The sequence below is a fragment of the Phocoena phocoena genome, chromosome 10 (assembly GCF_963924675.1).
Source record: "Phocoena phocoena chromosome 10, mPhoPho1.1, whole genome shotgun sequence".
Taxonomy (NCBI): Eukaryota; Metazoa; Chordata; class Mammalia; order Artiodactyla; family Phocoenidae; genus Phocoena; species Phocoena phocoena.
The window spans coordinates 91,194,763-91,218,274 of NC_089228.1; the positions used below are offsets into that span (position 1 = coordinate 91,194,763).

At 40.1% G+C, this 23,512-nt stretch overlaps 1 protein-coding gene across 1 annotated transcript in view; it reads right to left on the reverse strand.

Annotated features, from left to right (window-relative positions):
- The window catches only part of RNF144B (ring finger protein 144B), a 64,841-nt gene extending 50,669 nt beyond the window's left edge, over positions 1–14,172 (reverse strand). Inside the window, exon 1 of the mRNA XM_065886169.1 lies at positions 13,975–14,172. Coding sequence (XP_065742241.1) covers positions 13,975–14,142 — 168 coding nt within the window. The 5' untranslated portion in view covers positions 14,143–14,172. The remainder of the gene's footprint in view (positions 1–13,974) is intronic.
- Between the last annotated feature and the right edge of the window lie 9,340 nt (positions 14,173–23,512).

Consider the following 23,512-nt stretch of genomic DNA (forward strand, 5'->3'; position numbering starts at 1 on the left):
AAATGAAATTTAGGGAGCACATACTATGTGCTAGGCAGTACCTTATGTATTTTCACAGAGATTGTTCTTATTTCGTCCAAACTACCCTATGATTCAGGAATTAAGAGTATGGATCTTGGTCAAGCAACTTAATTCTGCACTGGTTTCTCGATCTGTAAACTGCAGGGTAAGAGTAAATGGGGGAAAAAATAATTATCTTACAATATAAATATTACATAGTAGGTACTCAAATGCTCTTGCTTGCCCTTCCTTGATTTTTTTTTTAAGGTAAATAAAGAGAGGGTCAAAAAGATTGAATTAAAACCCTACATTCACGTGGCTAATAACTCACAAACACTTTCCAGAAGAGGCAAACCAAAAGGACCTCCTTACTGGGGGTGGGAAATGATTCAAAACCACTGAGGCTTTCAGTTAACACAGAGCTATTTACTTCCATAGAAACGGGGCACTGACTGTGTCCAGCCTGATTCCGAGAGGTTCCATGCATATCTGAAATCCATATCCTAACCAAACTTTGATTAACTTAAATGTTCAGAAAATGGTGTTTTAGAGTTAATTGAATTTTCTAGTTAACCCACAACCTTTTCGGCTGCCACTTGTCTAAATTTTTAAGTTTCTTTTCCTACTTAGTAACATCTTGTCGCTGAACATAGAGTTTGTGTGTGTGTGTGTGTGTGTGTGTGTGTGTGATAACACATCTCCCACCACCTTAAGCCCACCGCTATGAGCGTTATTTTTTCATTCATTCATGTCTCCTATGTGTATACTTTTCCAGAAAGGGCCCATTTTTCTAATTTGACAGCAGTGTGAATACCAAGGTATAAAATCAGCTGAAACTGTACTGGCACTGGACGAGCCACATATTTTTTAAAGATAGATTCATGAAATGAGTTTGTTTTGCTGCAATTAACTTCCTCCTTTAAAAAAGGAAGCATGGATTAAACAATGAGATAGTATGTTCTTTTCACATATCAGATTAGAGAAGGTGAAAAGTTTGAGAATACCCAGAGTGTCAAAGAAGGGGGTTTTTTTCTACACCATTGGTGGGAATGTAAACTGACACAACAGTATGGAAAGGCAACATGGCAACACGTGATGATTTAAAATGCACACACCTTTTAATTAGGCAATTCCACTTCTAGAAATTTATCTCAGATATATTTTCATATTTATGTAAGTACAAAAATGTTTATTTATAACAGCAAAAACTGGCCCATCATTAGGAGGGACCTAGTTCAATACATTTTGATACGGCCATACCAGAGAGCATTATGCAGTACTTAAAAAGGAAGGTAGGTCTGTACATTATTATATAGAAACATGTCCACAAAACACTAGGTTCAATTTGTAAAACTCAAGTTACAGATCCCACTTCTCTATTACGTGATGTGCATGAACATGTATCCATCCATGTGTTTCTATACATTAACAGAGAAAGAGTCTAGAAGGGGATACAGGTGAACTGTTCATATAATCAATACTTTGAAAGGTTTTTAACTTTGTTTTAAAACCAGCACATGTCACATCTAAGATTAAAATTTAATTTTTAATTTAAAAAGAAGAGAACAAGGAAAAATGGAATAGAAGACAGTAAGTAACTGAGATTTCACTCTATTTCTAATTAAATTCTCTACCCCCATCAGCATATATGACACTGGTCACCAAAACCTTTGCATTTAGCTGAGGTCTAAGACTGAAAGCCATTCTGAGTTGACAGCTGAGGTCTAAGACTGAAAGCCATTCTGAGTTGAATTCAGCCAAGTAGCTTTTTCTTCTCACTCTTCTGTTGGGGGCCTTCATTTGCCTGTTGGCTTCCTATTTCTACAAAGAGATAAAAGAGGAACAAAAATCTTCCACATGTCACACTGAAATTACCGCCAACTTTGAAGAAGGACTTGAAGTTAACTGGAGTAGTCATCTGGTCCCGGCACAGTTGCCCATGCCTGTCCCGGTACTTTTGGAAACTGGCAGTTAGGTGAATGATTTGCCTGGGATGGCTGATTGGGCCTCAGAACATGAGTACACAAATCCCAAAAACTGTTATACTAGCAAACAGGCAGTTACTGTATATCTACTTCATGATCTTCAAAAATAGAGATTTTTTTAAAAAATTTATTTATTTTTGGCTGTGTTGGGTCTTCGTTTCTTTTCGCGGGCTTTCTCTAGTTGTGGCGAGCAGGGGCCCCTCTTCATCGCGGTGCGCGGGCCTCTCACTATCGCAGCCTCTCTTGTTGTGGAGCACAAGCTCCAGACGCGCAGGCTCAGTAGTTGTGGCTCACGGGCCCAGTTGCTCCGTGGCATGTGGGATCTTCCCAGACCAGGGCTCAAACCCATGTCCCCTGCAGCGGCAGGCAGATTCTCAACCACTGCACCACCAGGGAGGCCCCAGAAATAGAGATATTTTTTAATGACCGATTTGGGTCATGATATGGATGAAATAAGTTAAAGTACTTAGAATGATGCCTTGCACTAAGTTGGATAAGTGCTTGCTGCTATTATTATGACAACAATAATGATACCTAATTACCTTCCTGGGTTTCTGCCCTCAGTGAACTTCAAGTCTAGGTGGAAAAATAAAATGGATCTATGCCAAACAGCTAGAGTACAAGACAATACAGATATTTGTATGAAATCTTTTAAATCAGATTTTAAATGCTTTCAGAGAGAAGATGATCATTTTACACTCAGGTAACATAACTCAGATGTTACCAGGGTAAGAACCATGTTTGAGCTTTTCATCAACAAATCCTCCCCAATCTAGTGTTCTCGTCAAAATAAGTATTTGTTGAGTAATGAGCAGAGGTATGCCCTGACCAAGCAATGAGACATCATTAGAAATTGAGCAGGGGGAATAAAAAAGAAAGAAAAGAGGACAATTCTAGGTAGGAAGAAGTAAGGACCTGGAGGTATGAGGTACCTCACACACAAGAAGTAGCAGATGATTTGGGTAAACACTGCAACAACGGCCTAGAGGAACTTGAATGTTAACACTAAGGAGTATGATTCAAATAGGATCACGAGAATCCCTAATAATGGCAGTGGCATTATGACAGCAACATTTTAAGAAATCTGAGAGTAGTATCCAAATGGATAGGAAGGAGGAGAAATTGGGGACATGAAAATAATTTAAATACTCCATACCTCAAAAGTACAGTCCACCATGATAAATACAGCATATGTTGACCAGGGTGTTCTCTGAGCTCTACCCACCCACCCTCCTTCACCCTACTCCAGTTCTGTGCACTTTCAGACCATTCTCAACCCTATGCCAAAGCCATCCTCCCCACCCCACACCCAAACAAAGCCTTCCAGTGCCTCCATAATGCTCTTCAACATGGCATACAAGACCCTGCTTGCCTTTCAAGCCTCCTGCCCAAGAACACCCATACTTCCAACAACATGTTCCAGGGATGTCTTTCAGTGGGGTTCCTCAGTAGACCTCTCCTCCTTGGTTCTGTGCCTCACACGTGGTTGCCCCTCCTCCCTGTAGCACGTCTATCAATCAATCTCCTATTCATCTTTTGGCCTTATCCCCTCAGGAGACCTTCCCTGACCTCCTCAAGTCTAGTTTAAGAGGGTTCCCACATGAACCCTCAGCACACTGTACTTCCTCTATCAGTGGATCTGCTTCCCACGTGAAGGCTGGACTGATTATACCTTATGCAGACAATTAGCCCAGTGGCTGGTACACAGCAGTAGCAAATGGAAGAGTAGAATCAGGACTTAGATGGGAATAGACTTAGAGGAAATTGGAATACAGGTGATACTTCAAAAGAATAAACTTTGGTGACTCAGTGGATGGAAGGGAAAGTTCTCTCATTGGACACCCACTTTCTTTCTTCTTTCTTTCCTTCCTTCCTTCCTTCCTTCCTTCCTTCCTTCCTTCCTTCCTTCCTTCTTTCCTTTCCTTCCTTCCTTCCTTCCTTCCTTTCTTTACAGCTGTGTTCGGTCTTTGTTTCTATGCAAGAGCTTTCTCTAGTTGTGGCAAGCGGGGGCCACTCTTCATCGCAGTGCGCAGGCCTCTCACTATTGCGGCCTCTCTTGTTGCGGAGCACAGACTCCAGACGCGCAGGCTCAGTAACAGTGGCTCACGGGCCCAGTTGCTCCGTGGCATGTGGGATCCTCCCAGACCAGGGCTCGAACCCATGTGCCCTGCATTGGCAGGCAGATTCTCAACCACTGCGCCACCAGGGAAGCCCTGGATACCCACTGTTGCCCACTCTCTGGTCATGATTTGCATGTTTGGCCAGCCTATCACATTCTGCTATGTGGTTCAAAGAATTAAACACCGGCAAGGTATGCTTTAAAAATAAAAAGACATATAAGTGTAGATTACCAACATACCATCTGTTTATAACCTTCTTTGTGAAAAAGAAATTAAATCTTGGTCCATTTTCTAGAACCACCCTGCTACCCTGATACCATACGCTTTTCTAAAAGAAAGTAGAAAAGCCTTAAGTACTTGTTCAACCAATGATCAAAGTCAAGAATGTTGTGCAAATGAAGCTTGTTCCAAAAGAATTGTGTCAACTGAACCAGGGGAAGGGGGAACAAATTTATTAACATTCCCACATTGGACAGAGCCCTGTGGGTGAATTTTTAATGAGTAACCTTGTCCTTGCCCTCTAACAGAAAGATAACCTTCATTCAAATAATACAAGGCTAGTGAATAGAATAAAAATTTGATTTCAACCAATTTTATTCTAGAGAACAGAACTCAAACTAATAAGTAGAATTTATATAGAAACAGGTTTCAAATCAATGCAGAAGAAAAAGATAATTCAGGATTAGAATTTCCAATAACTGAATAGCTAGTGTTATGGTGTGTCCCAATCCTGGATGTTTTCAAGCAAAATCTAGATGATCACACCAAAACCAGTAGAGCTATACATGCTAGCTGTATTCCAGGCACTGTACTACATGCTTTATCTAGATCTTCTCTCTAACCTTAAAGGATGATTTATTATTATCCCTAAATTATATAAAAGAAAATGAAGACTCAGACTATCCATAGACATAAATGGCTATCACCTGCTGGTCCAAGCCACTATCATTTCTGGCCTGGATTATCATATTTACCTTCTAACTAGTCTCCATGCTTTCACCCCTGCCCCTGTAGTACATCCGCTACACAGCTGGCAGGGTGATTGTGATGGTTAATTTTATGCGTTAACTTGACTAGGCCATGGGATACCTGGGTATTTGGTTAAACATTATTTCTAGGTGTGTCTGTGAGGGTGTTTCCAGATGAGATTAGCATCCAAGTTGGAAGACTGAGTACAGCAGATCCACCTGCCCCCCAACCCACCATGTAGATGGGCCTCATCTAATCAGTTGAGGGCCTGAATAGAACAAAAAGGTGGAGGAAGGGAGAATTCACTCTCTCTGGTTGACTGTATGAGCTGGAACATTGGTCTTCTCCTGCCCTCAGACTGGAACTTACATCACTGGCTCTCCTCATTCTCAGGCCTTCAGACTCAGAGTGGAACCACACCACTGGTTCTGATAAGTCTCTAGCTTACAGTGGGTCATAAGACTTCACCTCCATAACTGAATGAGCCAATTCCTTATAATAAATCTAAGAGAAAACAGAATCCTAATAATAGAACCAATAAAAGATATGTATGTGTATATATATATGTACGTATATATATATGCTCTTACATATATACACGTACACACATATACATATATGTAAGAGCATGTGTATACACACACACATCTTTTATTGGTTCTGTTTCTCTGGAGAACACTTATTAATACAGTGATCCATTTAAAACAACATTAGATCCAAAATAACCCACAAAAAATAAAATAAAAAGGGGGGGAAAATTACATCATGTTACACTGTGGGTTAAAACCCTCCAAAGGTTTCTTTCTTTCTTTTTTTCCTCCAAAGGTTTCTGTTCTCACATCAACCTAATGTCGAAATTCTTATCATAGCCTGCAAGGTCCCACCCACAAACACCATTATCTCTCTGACCTCATGTCTGATCTCCCTACACACACACACACACACACGCACACGCACACGCACACGCATACACATGCATGCACACGCACACTGGCCTCCTTGCTGTATCTGAACATATCAAGCACACTTCCAGCTTAGGACCTTTGCTTCCCTCTACCTAAAACTCTCTTCTCCCAGGCATCTATACATCTGTACATTTGTTCCCCATGTTCTTCAGGTCTCTGCTTAAATACAGAATAATGTATTTTCTGCTTAAATAAGAAATAAACAAATAATACAGAATAATGTATTTTCTGCTTAAATAAATAAACGCTTAAATAAGTCAACCCTCTGTATCCGTGCGGTGGGCAGGTTGGTTGGTTCCAGCACCCGCGCCAGATAACAAAATCCACTGATGCTCGAGTCCCTTAGACAATATGGCCTAGTACAGTCGGCCTTTCACATTCCTCAGTTCTGCATCCGCAGATACAGAGGGCTAACTATAACACCTTGGCAGTGAGACTTCCCTGACCATCTAACATAAAATAGAAACCCCCTCTCCTTCAGCTTTCCCTATCCCCTTCCGCCTGCTTTGTTCTTCAGAGCACGTATCATCTCTGACTTCTGCATTTACTTATTAGTGTCTGTGTCTTGCACTAACCTGTGACCTATTTGAAAACCAGACCTTGATCTGATTATTTATGACTGTATCTTCACCATCAGAGCTGCGCATGGCACAATAAATCTGTTGAATAAATGAAGCCCAGACAACCAGATCTGAAATCTATTCTCTTAAATGTCAAGCCATTCTGGCATCCAGGAAAGGAACTTCTTTCACTAGGAAGGCAGGGGCATTAGATCTAAGGTCCCTTCCAATTCTAGGACTATGATGCCATGACACCATCATTAGGGCCTTAAGAGCATGGTTCTCTCTGCTGCTCTTTCCTTTGGCCACATTTTACCACTTTCCTTGAATAAGTAAGTGGTAAGCATTAGGCAATGGATGAGATCATAGGTCCAGGAAACCAGCTCCCCCTTAAGTCATCTCTAGTCCATTTCTCATGCTACTACAGTTTGCCCTTATTTCTCAGATGCTATCTGACCTGCAGCCACTCAGTTGTCAGTGGAAAAAGAAAGTATCAAAATTTGTGTTTTTACACCAGTGGCTTGACTGCCAAATATACAAGTCATCATAGTTTTATCATTAAAACTCCAGTCAAGCATAAGCAGCAAGAACATTGAGGTCATTTACAAATAAACAAAGACAAAGATAAATTTACCAACTCACCATCGATCGTCCAAGATAAAGTTAAGGGAAAGCATAAAACCAACCTTGCAAGCCAGGCTATATTTTAGTACCAGAAACCAACAGAGCAAGAGAGGGCTCTGAACTGGCAGAATTTACTTCTGTCTATTTAGTACTACTAGAAGGCATGGGAATCCAGGGAGCTGGAGATTTTAAAACTTCAGGATAGGTTGGCAGGTCACATGACCAGAAGAGGGGACAGAAAACTGTTCCATAACATTGCTGGAGTAAGATGCCTCATTATTTCCTACAGTCCACAGAGTTCTCAATAAAAGACACTAAAAATGATACTAGATTAAACATATCAAGCCAGTAAGTAATTATATTACTATATTCTTATTGGGGGTCAGCAGCTCTTAAACGTTAGCTTGAGACACTTCCATCTGAATCTTTTACATCCACCAGAAATGTGCTCACCTATTGACTTTCCAAGTTGTGTTGGTTTTTCCTATAAGTCCTACTGCTAGGTCTTCAGTTGAAACATGCAGCCATTAGCCACTCTTTGGACAGATCCAACAGAGAAATTTCTCTTTCTCAACCCTAACTGCTAATCTGTGGGGGTCTCAGAATAGTAGTGAGTTGAAATCACCTATATAACCACTTTTTTTTTTTACCATCTTTATTGAAGTATAATTGCTTTACAATGTTGTGTTAGTTTCTGCTGTATTACAAAGTGAATCAGCAATATGTATACATATATCCTCATATTCCCTCCCTCTTGTGTCTCCCTCCCACCCTCCCTATCCCACCCCTCTAGGTGGTCACAAAGCACCAAGCTGATCTCCCTGTGCTATGTGGCTGCTTCCCACTAGCATTTGGTAGCGTATATATGTCCATGTCACTCTCTCACTTTGTCCCAGCTTACTGTTCCCCCTCCCTGTGTCCTCAAGTCCATTCTCTACATCTGTGTATTTATTCCTGTCCTGCCCCTAGGCTCTTCAGAACCATTTTTTTGTTTATTTTTAGATTCCATATATATGTATTAGCAAACGGTATTTGTTTTTCTCTTTCTGACTTACTTCACTCTATATGACAGTCTCTAGGTCCATCCATCTCACTACAAATAGTTCAATTTCGTTTCTTTTTATGGCTGAGTAATATTCCATTGTATATATGTGCCACATCTTCTTTATCCGTTCATCTGTTGATGGACACTTAGGTGGCTTCCATGTCCTGGCTATTGTAAATAGAGCTGCAGTGGACATTGTGGTACATGGCTCTTTTTGAATTATGGTTTTCTCAGGGTATATGCCCAGTAGTGGGATCGCTGGGTCATATGGTAATTCTACTTTTAGTTTTTTAAGGAACCTCCATACTGTTCTCCATAGTGGCTGTATCAATTTACATTCCCACCAACAGTGCAAGAGGGTTCCCTTTTCTCCACACCCTCTCCAGTATCTGTTGTTTGTAGATTTTCTGATGATGCCCATTCTAACTGGTGTGAGATGATACCTCACTGTAGTTGTGATGTGCATTTCTCTAATGATCAGTGATGTTGAGCATCCTTTCATGTGTTTGATGGCACTCTGTATATATTCTTTGGAGAAATGTCTATTTAGGTCTTCTGCCCATTTTTGGATTGTATAACCACCTTTTTATAAAAGGCTAATGAGGAAGCAAGTCAAGCCTTTACACGATTTCCTTCCTCTAAAACATTTTTGAAAAACAGAACAGCTCAGCATACTGACAGAACTTAGGAAAGAGAGGAATAATAATGTTAACTTACTAGGGGTTTGGGACTGTGCTAGTTGCTGTACGGGGATTCTCATTCGATGCTTCCTACAACACTCTAAGATAGATACTACTATCCACTACTCTCCCTTCATCCTACAGGTGAGAAACTAAGTTTCACAGAAGCCAAAGAACTTGCCTAAAGTTATACACCAGTAAACAGCAAAGCCTGAACACGAGCCTGGGTCTTCCTAGCTCTGCATCTGCACTTTTAACCACTATGAGTGCAACACTGGAAGGGAAGAATGGAGGTGGGAATAGAAAAATGACATTCCTTCCTCCTTATGTAGGTATCAGTTAGAATCCAGGAAAGAACCACTGCAGGTTCTTTGCTTCATTTGAAAGTTACCAGTCCGTGTGGGTGCGCATGTATGTTTGGATGTACTCAGAAACATACACAACGTATGCACGCACACACACTGCAAATCTTCCCACACTGTAAATGTCTCCCAGGCTATATGTGGGCCTTGCTTAAAGGTCACCCAACAGGCCCCAAGGAAAAGAAGGGCTTGGTTTAAAAAGCTTTATATTTCCTCTCACTTTTTCAAACACTGGAAAATCCATTTGGCTCAGAGAAATGAACAGTAAAAGGAGTTCTAACTACTCAGAGCCAACAAAACATAATGGAAAAAAGGCAAGAATATGGCTGGACTTTATTTTCTTTTTGCTCAGCACATCCTGTCTTTAATCTGAATGGTAAATAGGCCATGCCAACATACTAACTCTTTTTAGGTGAAATTATCTAGGTTATGAAAACAAGCAACAACTGTGTTTTCATTATTCTTTAATTCGTGGCTGACAGAAATAGCTTCCAAAATAAATCAGAGAGGCAAATACTGCTCACAAGGGAGAAACCCACAAATTTTCCCTCCTTTGATAATGGATTTTTGTGAATTTGTTTTTCTTTCCCTTGAATTATAATTGTGTGGTATTATCTGAAAGAGTGTGTTGCAAAAGCTAGAAAAGGGGAATTTGAATTTTCATATTTGCATTATTTAAATCCATGGGGGAGGGTGGGGAGAGAGAGAAAGAGACTTTTTCCATATTATTATTAATTAACACCCCTGAGATATTTAACTTTCAAGTACAACAAGTAATTTTATAACACCTCTCTCTGTAATCCCACAATATCAACTTCTTTGGCTCTGTGATGCACCTAATGATTCATGACTTAAGTCATGCTAGTGAGAGCTCCACCCATTTTTGTCCGTATATTTAGCTTCCCTCGCTTCATACTACACTTTCTTCTCTATGTTAAATCTGAGCAAACAGTCTAACAGAAACCATCTTCTCAAATAGAACATGGTAAAGCTTCTTTTAACAAGAAACTAGATACATCGATGGATTATTTGAAGCAACATCTGTCCCCTTCCTTCCTCTGGATGTCATTTAAATCAAGAATTACATCCATAGGGTAAGTCAAAGCGGCATTCTTCCATGCACTGGTTGTGGGGAAATTAATAGGTATTCCACTCAAAAAAACGGTGGCATTGGTCAAACGGAAATGCTTCATCAGGAGAAGGTCAACAGGGTCCCTCTGCTTTCTTTCTAACCACAAGATTTCACGGAGTCTCTAAAATGCAATTATGCTTTACATGCCTCCAAGAGAGGACTAGAAAACATACACGTTTCCAAGCTAATTTGACTTGGAAACAGAGCTGGAGGGTCATGGAACACCCTTGGGTTAGGGAACACCTGCTTAAGTGCCAGGTCTGAGCGGGCCTACAGCCAACGGTCCAGTTAGACACTGTCCATCCTGTACTCTCCAAGCACACTGATCACACTGTTTCTTAGGGAAAACAGGACAAGGACAGAATGTATAAAGAGCTTTATTGAACTGATGAAAATATATAAGTATAGCACCATCTCTAGCAAGAGAACCATTACATTTGGACATTCTCCTCATGGGAGAGGGAAGAGGGAGCCATCTTAGCAAAACCATTTTAAATATATGGCATGCACAAGAAGGCTTTCCCAGCCAATAATTGGAAGATGTCATCCAATCGTACTTAAAATTGGGAATTAGCAGTATACAGCCTATTAAAAAATGTCACAGGTTTCTTTTCAGCCTTGAAAACACAAAACACATTTAATATCTTTAATTTGAATGCAAATCAAAATCTAGGGGGATCACAGACACATTTTTAACTGGTATTTTTAACTGGTTTTTAACATCAGTAACCCTCAGATACATTTTTTAACTGGTTTTTAAAAAGAAGAAATAAGAGCTCTAACAGAAACGTTAGAATAGTATTTCAGGTGAGTCTGGTATCAACTGCAAATTTATAGACACTAATGTAATCAAACACATACAGCTCACTATTTTGGCAGATCATAGAAAATGGGGTATTGGGAAGCCAGGGAAGGTTAATGTTTACAGCGATGAAAAGTTCCCAAGTTGGAGGGATACCAACAATACCAAGCCATTTGTCTTTCTGCTTTTGAGTACTCCCCAACAATGAGGAAATATGACTCTAAATGGCAGAATAATCTAATTGTATTAACTCCTACCCCCAAACTGCTGAAGGAGAAATAAGAAGCAGTTGTGCTGTCTTTAACTGGGAACTAAGATCTATGGAAACAATAATATGGCAATGGCAGCAATCTGTGAGTATGAAACACAGCCTTTGCTTGTCTGTGTATTCCTTATCCAACGTTGACGCACAAATTTGAATTCTGCTCTTCGAGATCTCATTGCAAAAAGTGAATTCCATATCCTGCTTTGAAACATCATTAACCCTCAGACAAAAATTTCCACTCTGGCTTTAACCGAATGTTGCTTCTGACTCATTTGTTTCAAGGATTAGCAAAGGTCCTGAAGCGATGTGAGAAAGTCAAAGAAAACAGTTTTGAAGCACAGCACTCAGAAACAAAGTAAGACCAAAGGAAACTGAAGCTGCCCCGTGATGACAAGGCCATTTCCTTACTTCCTGCGAAGCAACACACGCTGACAAGATGAGGAAGAACCAGCATAAACATCACTTACTGAAGCCTCGTTTTGTCCACCCAACTATCGGGGTAACATCCTGGTCCCTACACTCCTAACCTCCTGCTCTGCTTTTTTTCTAAGCCCCTATTACCCACTAGTATGTAACTTACCTACTTAGTATGCTAATTATTTATTATGTAATTCCTTTGATAGCATGTAAGTTCCTAAGAGCAAGGATCTATGCTGGGTTTTGTTTCTTTAACTGATAAATCGCGGTGCCTAGAACAGTTCCCGAAACACACAAATGCTGCCCACTAGATATATGTTGAATAAAGGGATACATGATACTATTTCTTTGCCATCTTTGGATCCTACAGTTGAAAACATAAGGAAAGGATTTTAGTCACTTTCCTTTTTACCTAAAAATTATTGCAAGCCTTCTCTCTGTGCTAATCCTCAATCCAAAAGAATTTAAGAAAATTGATATAAACTAGCTAGAAAATGTGTCATGTTAGTTAAATTAACTTAGAAAAAAGAGACGGAGCAAAATTTATTTCACCTTAACTGTTTTTTTTTTTAAAGTATGCTTAGTAGAATGTCTTTTAATAAATTATTCCAGTATTTCCTCAAATGATTTCTTTCTCCTTACTCCCGTTGATTTAAGCACTGATCACTGTATCTAAACTGGTCAATTTCCTTCACAAGTCAGGGGTATTAAACCCACATTTGGCCGGTGATTATTATACTTATTGTATAATAAATATTAACAGCCTGTCCATACAAGGCCTACCAAAGCAAAGATAAACAGTGACTACTGTAATTTAGGCATAAGGCCCTCCCCTCTACCATGCTGAAATGCCCAGCACTCTTCCTAGCTGACTCTTAATCCATCCTTAGTTTAAAAGTGTAACTAATTCAAACACACAGGACACACAGGAGAGAGGTAGGTACCATAAATAGAGGAGAGATCATTTATTTCTGGGCCTATGAATACAGGCCCAGAGTAGCTATATCTTGCTACTTTTCTTTTTTTCATGAAAAATTTACCAATTTGTTATTTGAAATTTCCCAATTGGGGATGCAAACAAGAATGTGCTGAGGCCCGAAGAGGCCCACAGGCATCAGTTTACAATCTCTTGTTAAGGCCTCAGGTCAGAGAGCACTGCCACCAGGAATCCCCCTCCCACTCCTAAAGTGGGTGAGGCACTCCTGCGGTATGTTACGTCTAGCCATCCCTGATTTCACCAAACTCTTGTATAGTTCCTGCAATGTGTCCATCTTTTCTGTGGGGAGTATCTTACTTACCTTTATATTCCCAGCATCAAGTGCCTAGCACAGAGTAGGAGCTCAAAAAACGCTTTAATAAATGAAAATTTGAACAAGACCACCTGGTTCACACTTCTAGTAGTCCCCATGAACCCATCAGTCCATTTCCTATCTTTATTCTTTAACCAACCAGCCTTCAGGGATACATGTAATCAAGGTCACGGGCCTTGATACCAAGTGCCAAACTAAGAGACAAGCCCACCCCTGAAGATCTTAGGGTTATATTTGTTATGAGAAATAAGCAGCATTCGGCATATTGTGAAAATAGGAAAAAAAATTTTAAAAGGAAATTCGACAAAGTAAAACAGCTGTATACCATGTGCTTTGTAGGAGACGAGCAAGTACATGAAGGAAAATTCAGCAAATTGCTACCTGATTTCTCCATCATTCAAAACACTTGATGAGCTTCTTACAGATGATAGTTAACTAAGGCATGTTTAAAATGTCTATTTTGTTCCTTAGCTAGAGCTTTAAGAACAGAAAGATGCTGCTTATTCAACCAATAATTAAACTTCACATACATGTTACACTTTGCCTAAATCCCAGTAAATATCGGGTTTACTATTCAAGATAGTATTTGGAATCATATCCAAATGTGGAATTGCTCTCCCAAGCAGAATCATATTGTAGCAAACTTTGGCTTCTCAGTAAGTCACAGAAGTATATCCTGTATTTTTACAATTCTTCCCTTTGTATTTTCTCATGATGAAAGCATCAGGGTAAACTTACAGCTGTGCAAAAGATGCACCGGCATTCCTGGAGAGTGGTCATCTTGTCCAGAGACTGTTCACACAGGCAGAGTTTGCAAGTGATGAGGGGGGCCAGAGCTAGGTCTCCAGGTGTGGGATTTTCGGCAGCGGTCATGGTGAGACAGTGGAGCCTACCAGCTGAGCCCATCAGCCTGTCTTCAGCGTTCTTCAGTCTCCTCAATCCCTACAGGAAGGCCCAAAGCAGAAAATATTATATCCATTGACACAGCTATTGTTTAACCAACACATCTGGGCACCAGCAGGGCAAATCCTCACCCTCAATGATCTAAGTGTATAGTAAATGCACTTCTAAGAACCATGGATTAGAGAGCTTATCACCTTGGCAACCTATTCCTAGAGTCCTGAAATGTAAGGTGACCTCACTGTCCTGACTCATATCAAGTCAACTATGGAAATTAAAAGACAACTATGAACAAACACACCATTTAGGAATCGCATTGCTATGATCAATTCAACAGATTCAAAGAACACTTAAAAAGAGAATGTCACTCAAAAAGTTAAATATAGAATTACCATATGATCCAGAAATTTCACTTCTGGGTGTACACCCAAAAGAATTCAAAGCAGGGACTCAAACAGATACTTGCACACCGATGTGCATAGTAGCATAATTCACAACAGTCAAAAGGTGGGAACAATCCAAATGTCCATCAACGGATGAATGGATAAACAAAATGTGATATAAACGTACAACGGAATACTATTCAGCCTTAAGAAGGAATGAAATTCTGACACATGCTACAACACAGATGAACCTGGAAGACATTATGCTAAGTGAAATAAGCCAGACACAAAAGGGCAAATATTGTATGATTCCATTTATATGAGGAACCTAGAACAGTCAAATTCACAAAGACAGAAAGTAGAAAGGTGACTACCAAGAGCTGGAGGAAGGGCAAATGGAGAGTTATCACTTAATGAATACAGAGTTGCTGGTACGACGAAAAAGTTCTAGAAATGGATAGTGCGATGGTTGGACAACATTGTGAATGTACTTAATACCTCTGAACTACAGTTAAAATGGTTGAAATGATAACTTTTGTTATGTATATTTTACTCCAATAAAAAAAATTTCAGGGCTTCCCTGGTGGCTCAGTGATTAAGAATCCACCTGCCAATGCAGGGGACGCGGGTTGGAGCCCTGGTCTGGGAAGATCCCACGTGCCGTGGAGCAACTAAGCCCGTGCGCCACAACTACTGAGTCTACGCTCTAGAGCCCGCAAGCCACAACTACTGACCCGTGTGCCACAGCTACTGAGCCCTCACGCCACAGCTACTGAAGACCGCACACCTAGAGTCTGCTCCACAACAAGAGAAGCCATGGCAATGAGAAGCCCGCACACCGCAACGAAGAGTAGCCCCTGCTCGCCGCAACTAGAAAAAGCCTGCACACAGCAACGAAGGCCCAACACAGTCAAAAATAAATTAATTAATTAAAAAAAAATTCAATAAGGTGTCAGTGTTAATTGTGTTCCTTCACATGCATTATTTCATTTAATGTTTTGCAACCACAATGATCAATTCCTTCATTTTATAGATGAATTGAGGTCCTGAGAAGTTAAGCAATCTGCCAAAGTTCTCAGAGCTTATACACGGCACAGCTAAACTCAAACCTCCATCTTCTGAGGCCAAGTCCAGTGCCTGGTCCATTACACAAGAACTGCCTCACAAGTGGATACTATGTGGAGGGATGTAGCAGGGAGAGAGAGAGATATAGGAAGAGGGAGGGAAAGAGAGAAAGAGAGGTGAATTCCATGACTACAGCTATCAGAAGATCACTGAAGAATAAAATTTGTCTCTACACATAGCATGACTATAGGAAAGGATATTTCTACACCGAAAAATAAAAATTATAACCAAAGGCCTTCCACTAGATTGTTTTTATTCAGAATATCTTTAAAAGAGGTAAGATAATTGTGAAAATAATTTCCCTACATATACATAGTTTATATCACATCAAGAAATTTCATGTTCTGATTAAATAAAAGCAAAATCCTTAAGTTCTTACTATTTTAACAGAGTATGGCCAATTCTAATAAATTTGGCCATAGAAATAATTGTATCCTCTCCCCCCAGAAGAACCAGACTCTCTTCCTCCCAATTTTTGGGCAAAAGAAATTATTTTACATATTCAGCATTTGTTATACAGCCCCACAGCGACTTAAGTCTCCATATATTAGTACAAAAGTACTAAAATATGGGAGAAAAAACCAGATTAGATTAGAAAGAAAAAAATCTATGAGATCTAACTGCACTAACTTTCTTAGTGGCACATCAGAAAGAGTCAACAGTTTCTAACTCTAGTGCCCTGAAGTGTTTATGGTTTATCACCTACTCCTTAAGTAGTAGTAAAAGACTTGATCAAAAATAAATTAAATAGGAAGCTAACCAATGACTGGCTTCCAATATGATAGATATTTCTCGGGAAAAGACCAATATGGTTCAAGACACAGTATTCTTATTCAATTAACTATTGACGATCTATCATCCAATAGCAAATTAAATTCAAATCAACCTGCACATCAAATCCAGGATTTTAAAGTTAAAAAAAAAAAAATCCCTTTAGGGTCAATTAGGGGTAAAAGTGAATGATTTTACTTCTCCCCTGTTCCCAGTTTATACTTAACACAACTATCACTGTTTTCTTCTCCAAGACTCCCCTGTTGATAACATACATCATCTTATCGAAAACGTCTTTTCATCTCTATTTTCCCAACACTGCTCATACAACATATTCTGAGTTATTTTCCCCCTCAAAAAAAGAAATCCCAAGTCACACACGAAGAAGAAATGTAGCCAGTAAATGCTTCCTGTGTAGGGAAGATGGGAAATGACACAGGCCAGAAACATCCCACACCACAAATGTCAATTACACTAACAGCCCATTTGGAGGAAGCTGTTGAGAATAGATAAATCCTGTTGTCCCAGCCTAGGCAAGACAGCGAGGTGTTCTTCAAGAAAGTCATTTTTTTTCCTCACAATCTATTTTTCAGAAGGGGACATTTAACAGGCCAATGTACTTGAAAAACAAAGACATAATGGGATACTTCTTAAAAGGTTATCTCTGGGACTTCCCTGGTGGCACAGTGGTTGACAGTTTGCCTGCCGATGCAGGGGACACGGGTTCGTGCCCCGGTCCGGGAAGATCCCACATGCCGCGGAGTGGCTGGGCCCGTGAGCCATGACCGGAGCCTGTGCTCCGCAACGGGAGAGGCCACAACAGTGAGAGGCCCGCGTACCACAAAAAAAAAAAGGTTATCTCTTTGAAATAGTCTTCTTTTGAAGCCAGGGCTAGAAGTTGTGTGAATCAAGGCCATCTGAAAGGTAATCTTGTCCCTTGAAATATACATAAGTTTTTACTCAGTTTGTGAGTTACATGCCTATAGGCTATGAAATCAGAGTTGTAAAAATATAAAAATATCTATCACCTCCAAAAGTTTCCTCCTGCCCCCTTTATTTATCATTGTTTTGTGTGCACCTGATTAAGAGCACTTAACATAAGATCTACCCTTGGCAAATTTTTAAGTATACAATACAGTATTGTTAACCACAGGCACCATGCTGTTCCATAGGTGTATACTTACTTCTCAACTCATCAAATTCTATACATTAAATATGTACACTTCTTGGTCTGTCAATCATACCTCAATAAAGTGGCTTAAAATTTATACATATAAATTTAAACTATATATATATATTCTTATAACATAAAAACTTTTTACAAAGCAGAGACCAATTTTGTTTTAAAAAAAATTCCAAGCATTCCAATCAAGGCAGAACTTGTGACTGAGACAGAGGAAAGAAGTCACATATTTCATCTCTTTGAGAGCTGAACAATCCAAAATAATTCTTCAAAAAGAAGTGATTTATCTTTCTGTCTACCAGAACCCCAGTTCCCCAAAATGATGGCTTATGAATATGTTTTAAAGCAGTGGAATTTTATAAAAACAAAATCTTAAGCACCCCGCCTTTGGATAAAAGAGATAAGGTAGACTAGCACCAGCTGAAACAACTCTGGGAGAGCCCATCCAGGTACCCTTGCCCTTCCCTTCAGCAGCCTCCCAGGCACCGTCATGGAAGCTGAAGGCTTCACCACGCACAGTTCGAAAACCAGCCCTTTGGTTTTCACTCTGGGCAAAATCAGTAATGAATGTTTTAGAAATAAATGACACACAGTAGCACTTCATAGAAAAAGAGTAACAAACGAGAAATCTGTTCACCATTGTTCATCAATTTCTAATGATTGATGAACAATCATTAGAAATTGATGAACCATCACTGAACATTGATGAACCATCACTGTTCATCAATTTCTAATGATAGAAATTGAGCCCTTCAAGCAATAGTCTGGGGAATCCCGAAGTCCTCTAAACGAATCTCCCCCGCACTTGAGATGTTTGTGAATGGCTCCAAGGTGTCGTAGTGTTTCTTCGTTTATGTCTTATTAAGATTCACTGGTCTCGGGCTTCCCTGGTGGCGCAGTGGTTAAGAATCCACCTGCCAATGTAGGGGACATGGCTTCAAGCCCTGCTCCAGGAAGATCCCACATGCCACGGGGCAACTAAGCCCATGAGCTACAACTACTGATCCCACACTCGAGAGCCCACAAGCCACAACTACTGAAGCCCGCGCGCCTAGAGCCCATGCTCTGCAACAAGAGAAGCCACCAAAATGAGAAGCCCGCGCACCGCAACGAAGAGTAGCCCCTGCTCGCCGCAACTAGAGAAAGCTCGCGTGCAGCAACGGAGACCCAACACAGCCATAAATAAATTAATAAATAATAAATAAATTCTTAAAAAAAAATTCATTCCTCTCTACAACATGAAACCACCACTGGCAGAACTACCCCCCCGCCCAAACTACTAAACTAAATGGCAGGAAGCACAGAGGGGTGGCCAGAAGATGACCAACCACACACTCGCAGTCCCTCCTGACCTGCTCACGGAACCAACATCCTCGTAGCTACACTGACGATACACACACTCCCCTCCAGGTTTCCAGAAAAGTCTTCCTTCCAGAGAGCCAGTAACTCACTCTTACTTGGCTTGCTCAACTTGTTTTGCCTCACACTTCACATTTTACCTAAAATAAGAAAGTGACTTGAATATTCCATCCTCCTGCTTGATTTAAAATGGTAACAATTATAATTACTTTTACAGTTATTACAAGTGCGACTGAGCCTCTTTTTGGATGTCAAGAACCCAATGAGAAAAGAATTTTGGTAGCGAATATAAGAGCCATGTTGGAAAGAAGAAAAACGTGACAAGCTAACTTCAAGTTCAAATGTTCTAAAGTTGGTGGCAGGGTTGAGGGTGGAGTGGTGAGGGCAGGCTTCACCCAGATTGTAGAAGTCTCACTTGCTTTACTGTAAGTAACCACGTAAGAGGACAGATTGGCTGGGGCATGCAAGGAAGGAAAGCCACTCTAAAACATCTGATTTTGCACTAAATTACCAGGAAAGGGGAATCAGCAGTTCTGCCTACTCTGAGTGTCTCTTACCCTACAAAGTATTCATTATATGAGAAGCAACCACCTTCTGATAGGAAAGAACAGGACACTTTTTCCCTCTTGTGTTTTCATTAGAATTGCCAAAGAAAGGAATACTTCAGAAACGGTGCTGGAAAGCTCAGGATGTATAAGGAATTTTCATATTCTGCTGGCGGCCTGAAAAAGCAATCTGCTCCAAAAACGCAGTGGGTGAGAGAGCCAACCTTCAAAGTATTTTTAACTAATGTAGTTTATATCCGTTTCACTACCCAAAATCATAGCTGTTATTCCACTGCACAAAGATAACATGATTGGAGAGGATAATGTTTTACTAGGATACTTGTCTAGTTATTTAGGAATTTTTACACCATCTGTAAAAACTTTAAGATTTAGATAAATTGGTAAAGCACAATTAAAGGGACTAAGAGAAAAAGAAAGTTAATACAATGAAACAGCTGGATGTTACTTATGTAATAGAAATATTAATTTATGTAAAAATCCAGTTGATCTGTGGTGAGGGGTCTTAATTCCGGGCCATGATATGAAAGTCTAAGAGTTACTCAAGAACAAGGGACAAAACAGAAGAGACACATGAATGTTCTCAAAATGTTTACATGCCCCTGCAAGACACTGAGTCATCCCTGCAAAGTATTCATAAAAGGTATGAATGCTTCACAGTGACAGGGAGCTAACAAAGGGAAGCGTTTTCAGGAAGGGTAGGTAGTGGGGAAGGTAGGGCTGAAGTGCTACCTGTATAATGGAGAGAGATTCTCAGGAAGCAGAGCAGAGATACTCTAGCAGAGCAGAAAGAAACAGTAATCCAAAGGTCCCACCTCTGCCTTGTTAGGAAAGCCCTCCCAATATCAACTAAGACTGACATGTTAGGCAACCAGCTCAACACAATCCAAAAATTAATATTTTGTTGACCTTGGCATTTCTACCCAATGCAATGATTTATTTCACTGCTGGTTCACGTTCTTGACCAAAGCTATTAGTGACTCAAATGGTACTGACTGAACCTAATAAAGTGCTGACCATCATCAGCCATTAGCCACTTGCTGAAATTCTACCCTAATACAGTTTGGAATGGAAGGTAGACCAGCTGGCTGGTAGAGTACCAAGGGCTATGGACATTGGTGGTAAGTGAGGCAAGGGCTTATGCAGACCTCCATACTGGCCAGTGTTGTGGTTCTACTCCCTTACTACATCTTTGACCCACTCTCTGGCCATTCATCTGGCCACTCAGGGACTAGATGAACCAGTGCACAACCAGTAATATCAGAAAAACAGTTCTAATACATGCCTTGAGAGGGCAAGAACAAATGGGAACACAGGCAGCCTCACTAGTAATCACAGAAATGGAATTACTCAAGTATATTTTATGTCTATTTAATTGCTTTGTAAAAGAATGAGTAGATGCATGGCATCACACATAAGATACTTCATCATTATGTGAAAACAGTGAAACACATTAGAAACTATTTTCTAGTACAGTCGTCCCTAGATATCCATGGGGGATTGGTTTCAGGACCCCTGGCAGATACCGAAATCCTCAGATGCTCAAATTCCTTTTATAAAATGGCCTAATACAGTTGGCGCTCCGCACCCGCGGCTTCTGCATCCACAGGTTTCACCAACCACAATGTAGGACCCACCAATATGAAGGGCTGACTGTAAAAACAAACCCAAGAAATGCTTAATTCTTAGCAATAATGGAGGTAAATATTCACCTACTCAGGCTTTGTGAGGTGGTAGCATTGCTGCAAAACACTGTTTATCACTGTGATAGGAAAGGGAACTTCGGTTTTCTTCCCCACTGTTTCACAGCTTCATGCAGGGGAAATCAAGAGATGAAAAAATATTCAGTCTAAAATTCTTTTAGTTTTAACATCTTCATCTCAACAGGTTCCAGGATGTCAATAAGATTATAACTCTGTAACCTGGAGACCCGGTTTCTTCTAAAAATGGAACTGATATGCAAACATATCGCTAATAATTTTTTTGTGGGTCAAAAGGACAGACACTCCCTTAGGAGGGGAATCTTAAATATTACCAAAAACTGTTTTCTAGGCAGTCTCTTTGCTATTTGAAATTATGTAATGAATAAAGCCTATTATTTTAATAAGATCTATTTTTTCTAGCTTTATTGAGATATAATTAATACAAAAAAATTGTATAAGTTTAATGTATACAATGTAATGATTTGATATAGATATATTTTGTGAAATGATTACCATAATAAGGTTAGTTAACACTTCCATCACCTCAGTTACCATTTTTTTAAGATGAGAATCATCAGATCTAATTTTTATATTTTTTCCTACAAAGTACATAGGAGAAATATATGGAAAGACACATGAGATCATGACCAACAAAGTACATGATATTGTGATAAGCTAAGTCTAAACCTTACAGAGTACAGGGCATCTGGGATGTCAAGTTTTAACATTTACAAAACGCCTATCCTAAAAAGCGCATTTCTTTTTTCTTGCCTTCTTTCTGTATTCTCATTACCACTGCGAGGTAAGGCCCAGGAGGCGGGAAAACCATTCCCAGCTTTCCTAACAATAAAAACTTATCAAAGAAGGTAGGAGTGAATATGAGAATAACAGCTCAATGATATTTTGGGCATTGTAATTTTACATTCATCATTGTAGGTCCCTTCTCAACACCGACGCTGTGCCCTGCCCGCCTCTTATTTAATCAGTGGGTCCCTTGCCTCCCGCAATTATTCATACAGCCCTGGGGAATAACTGCCTTCCCCCCTGCCTGGCATAACAACAAAGCTCAGAGGCAGGAAGGAACGCCACTTACAGGCAGGTCAGACAATGATGTAATTAACAGATCAAGGAGAAGTGTTATTTCAGAAAGCCCCATTGAGCAAGAGACAGGCTGAGCTCCTGGGTTATGACACTACCAAGAAACTACAGTGCCTAAAGAACGAATATCTAAACCAAAATGTTTTCTCCAAATGAATAAAAGCATGTGTAAATATTACCCTCTCCTGTGAAAGTTAAAAGTTGTATACAGACATTTTATAGACACAAATTTAAAACCAGTGTGGGAAAAGAACTCCTCCATCCCACACCAAGCAAGGTGCAGGGCGTGTATTTTTGTACATCTTTGCCAAATGAGTTTCTCAAGGAATCAAATACAGAAAAATGCAAAACGCAGAAAATAAGGGCAACCCACAAAGAACTGAATTCCATACGTTAGGTGCTATGGATGTAAAGGTGATTAAACATAGTCCCCACTTATAAAGCATAAACTGGTTGAGGAGGGTGTCAACAGACAGGTTCATATAATCATACACAGGACAATTTGTGGGTTTATAGCGTCAGCCACAAGTCCAACAAAAAAGAGAAATGAGATAGTCTTGTTCTATCTTCCCAAGAAAGACAAAGAACCAGCTGACTTAAGGTCTGAGTCTCAAACTCATGACTTCAGAGGAATTAGAAACCACTGAGACATAGCTTTCAAAGCATGTTCTTTTTTTTTTTTTTTTTTTGCGGTACGCGGGCCTCTCACCGTTGTGGCCCCTCCCACTGCGGAGCACAGGCTCCGGACGCGCAGGCTCAACGACCATGGCTGACCATGGACCACGGGTCTAGCCGCTCCGCGGCACGCGGGATCCTCCCGGACCGGGGCACGAACCTATGTCCCCTGCATCGGCAGGCAGACTCCCAACCACTGCGCCACCAGGGAAGCCCCCCAAAGCATGTTCTTTAATAGATACCACAAGCCATGTGATCAGAAGTATCCCCAGCTATGAATAAGAGAAGTGTATTTCACTTATATTGTTGTGTTTTCAATTCAAGCAAGGGAGCCAATCACAGATGAGAAGTTTCTCATTTCGTGTTGCAAAGCATTGATCACTTTCACTCTCTTTAATGTACAGTTTTCCATTTTTTAATAACTACTAAGGTATAATGCATTGGGTTTAGGAGTATTCATCCACCAAGTAAATAGCAAACGCCAATGTTAATAAAAATAAAATGTTAGTGCAAGAC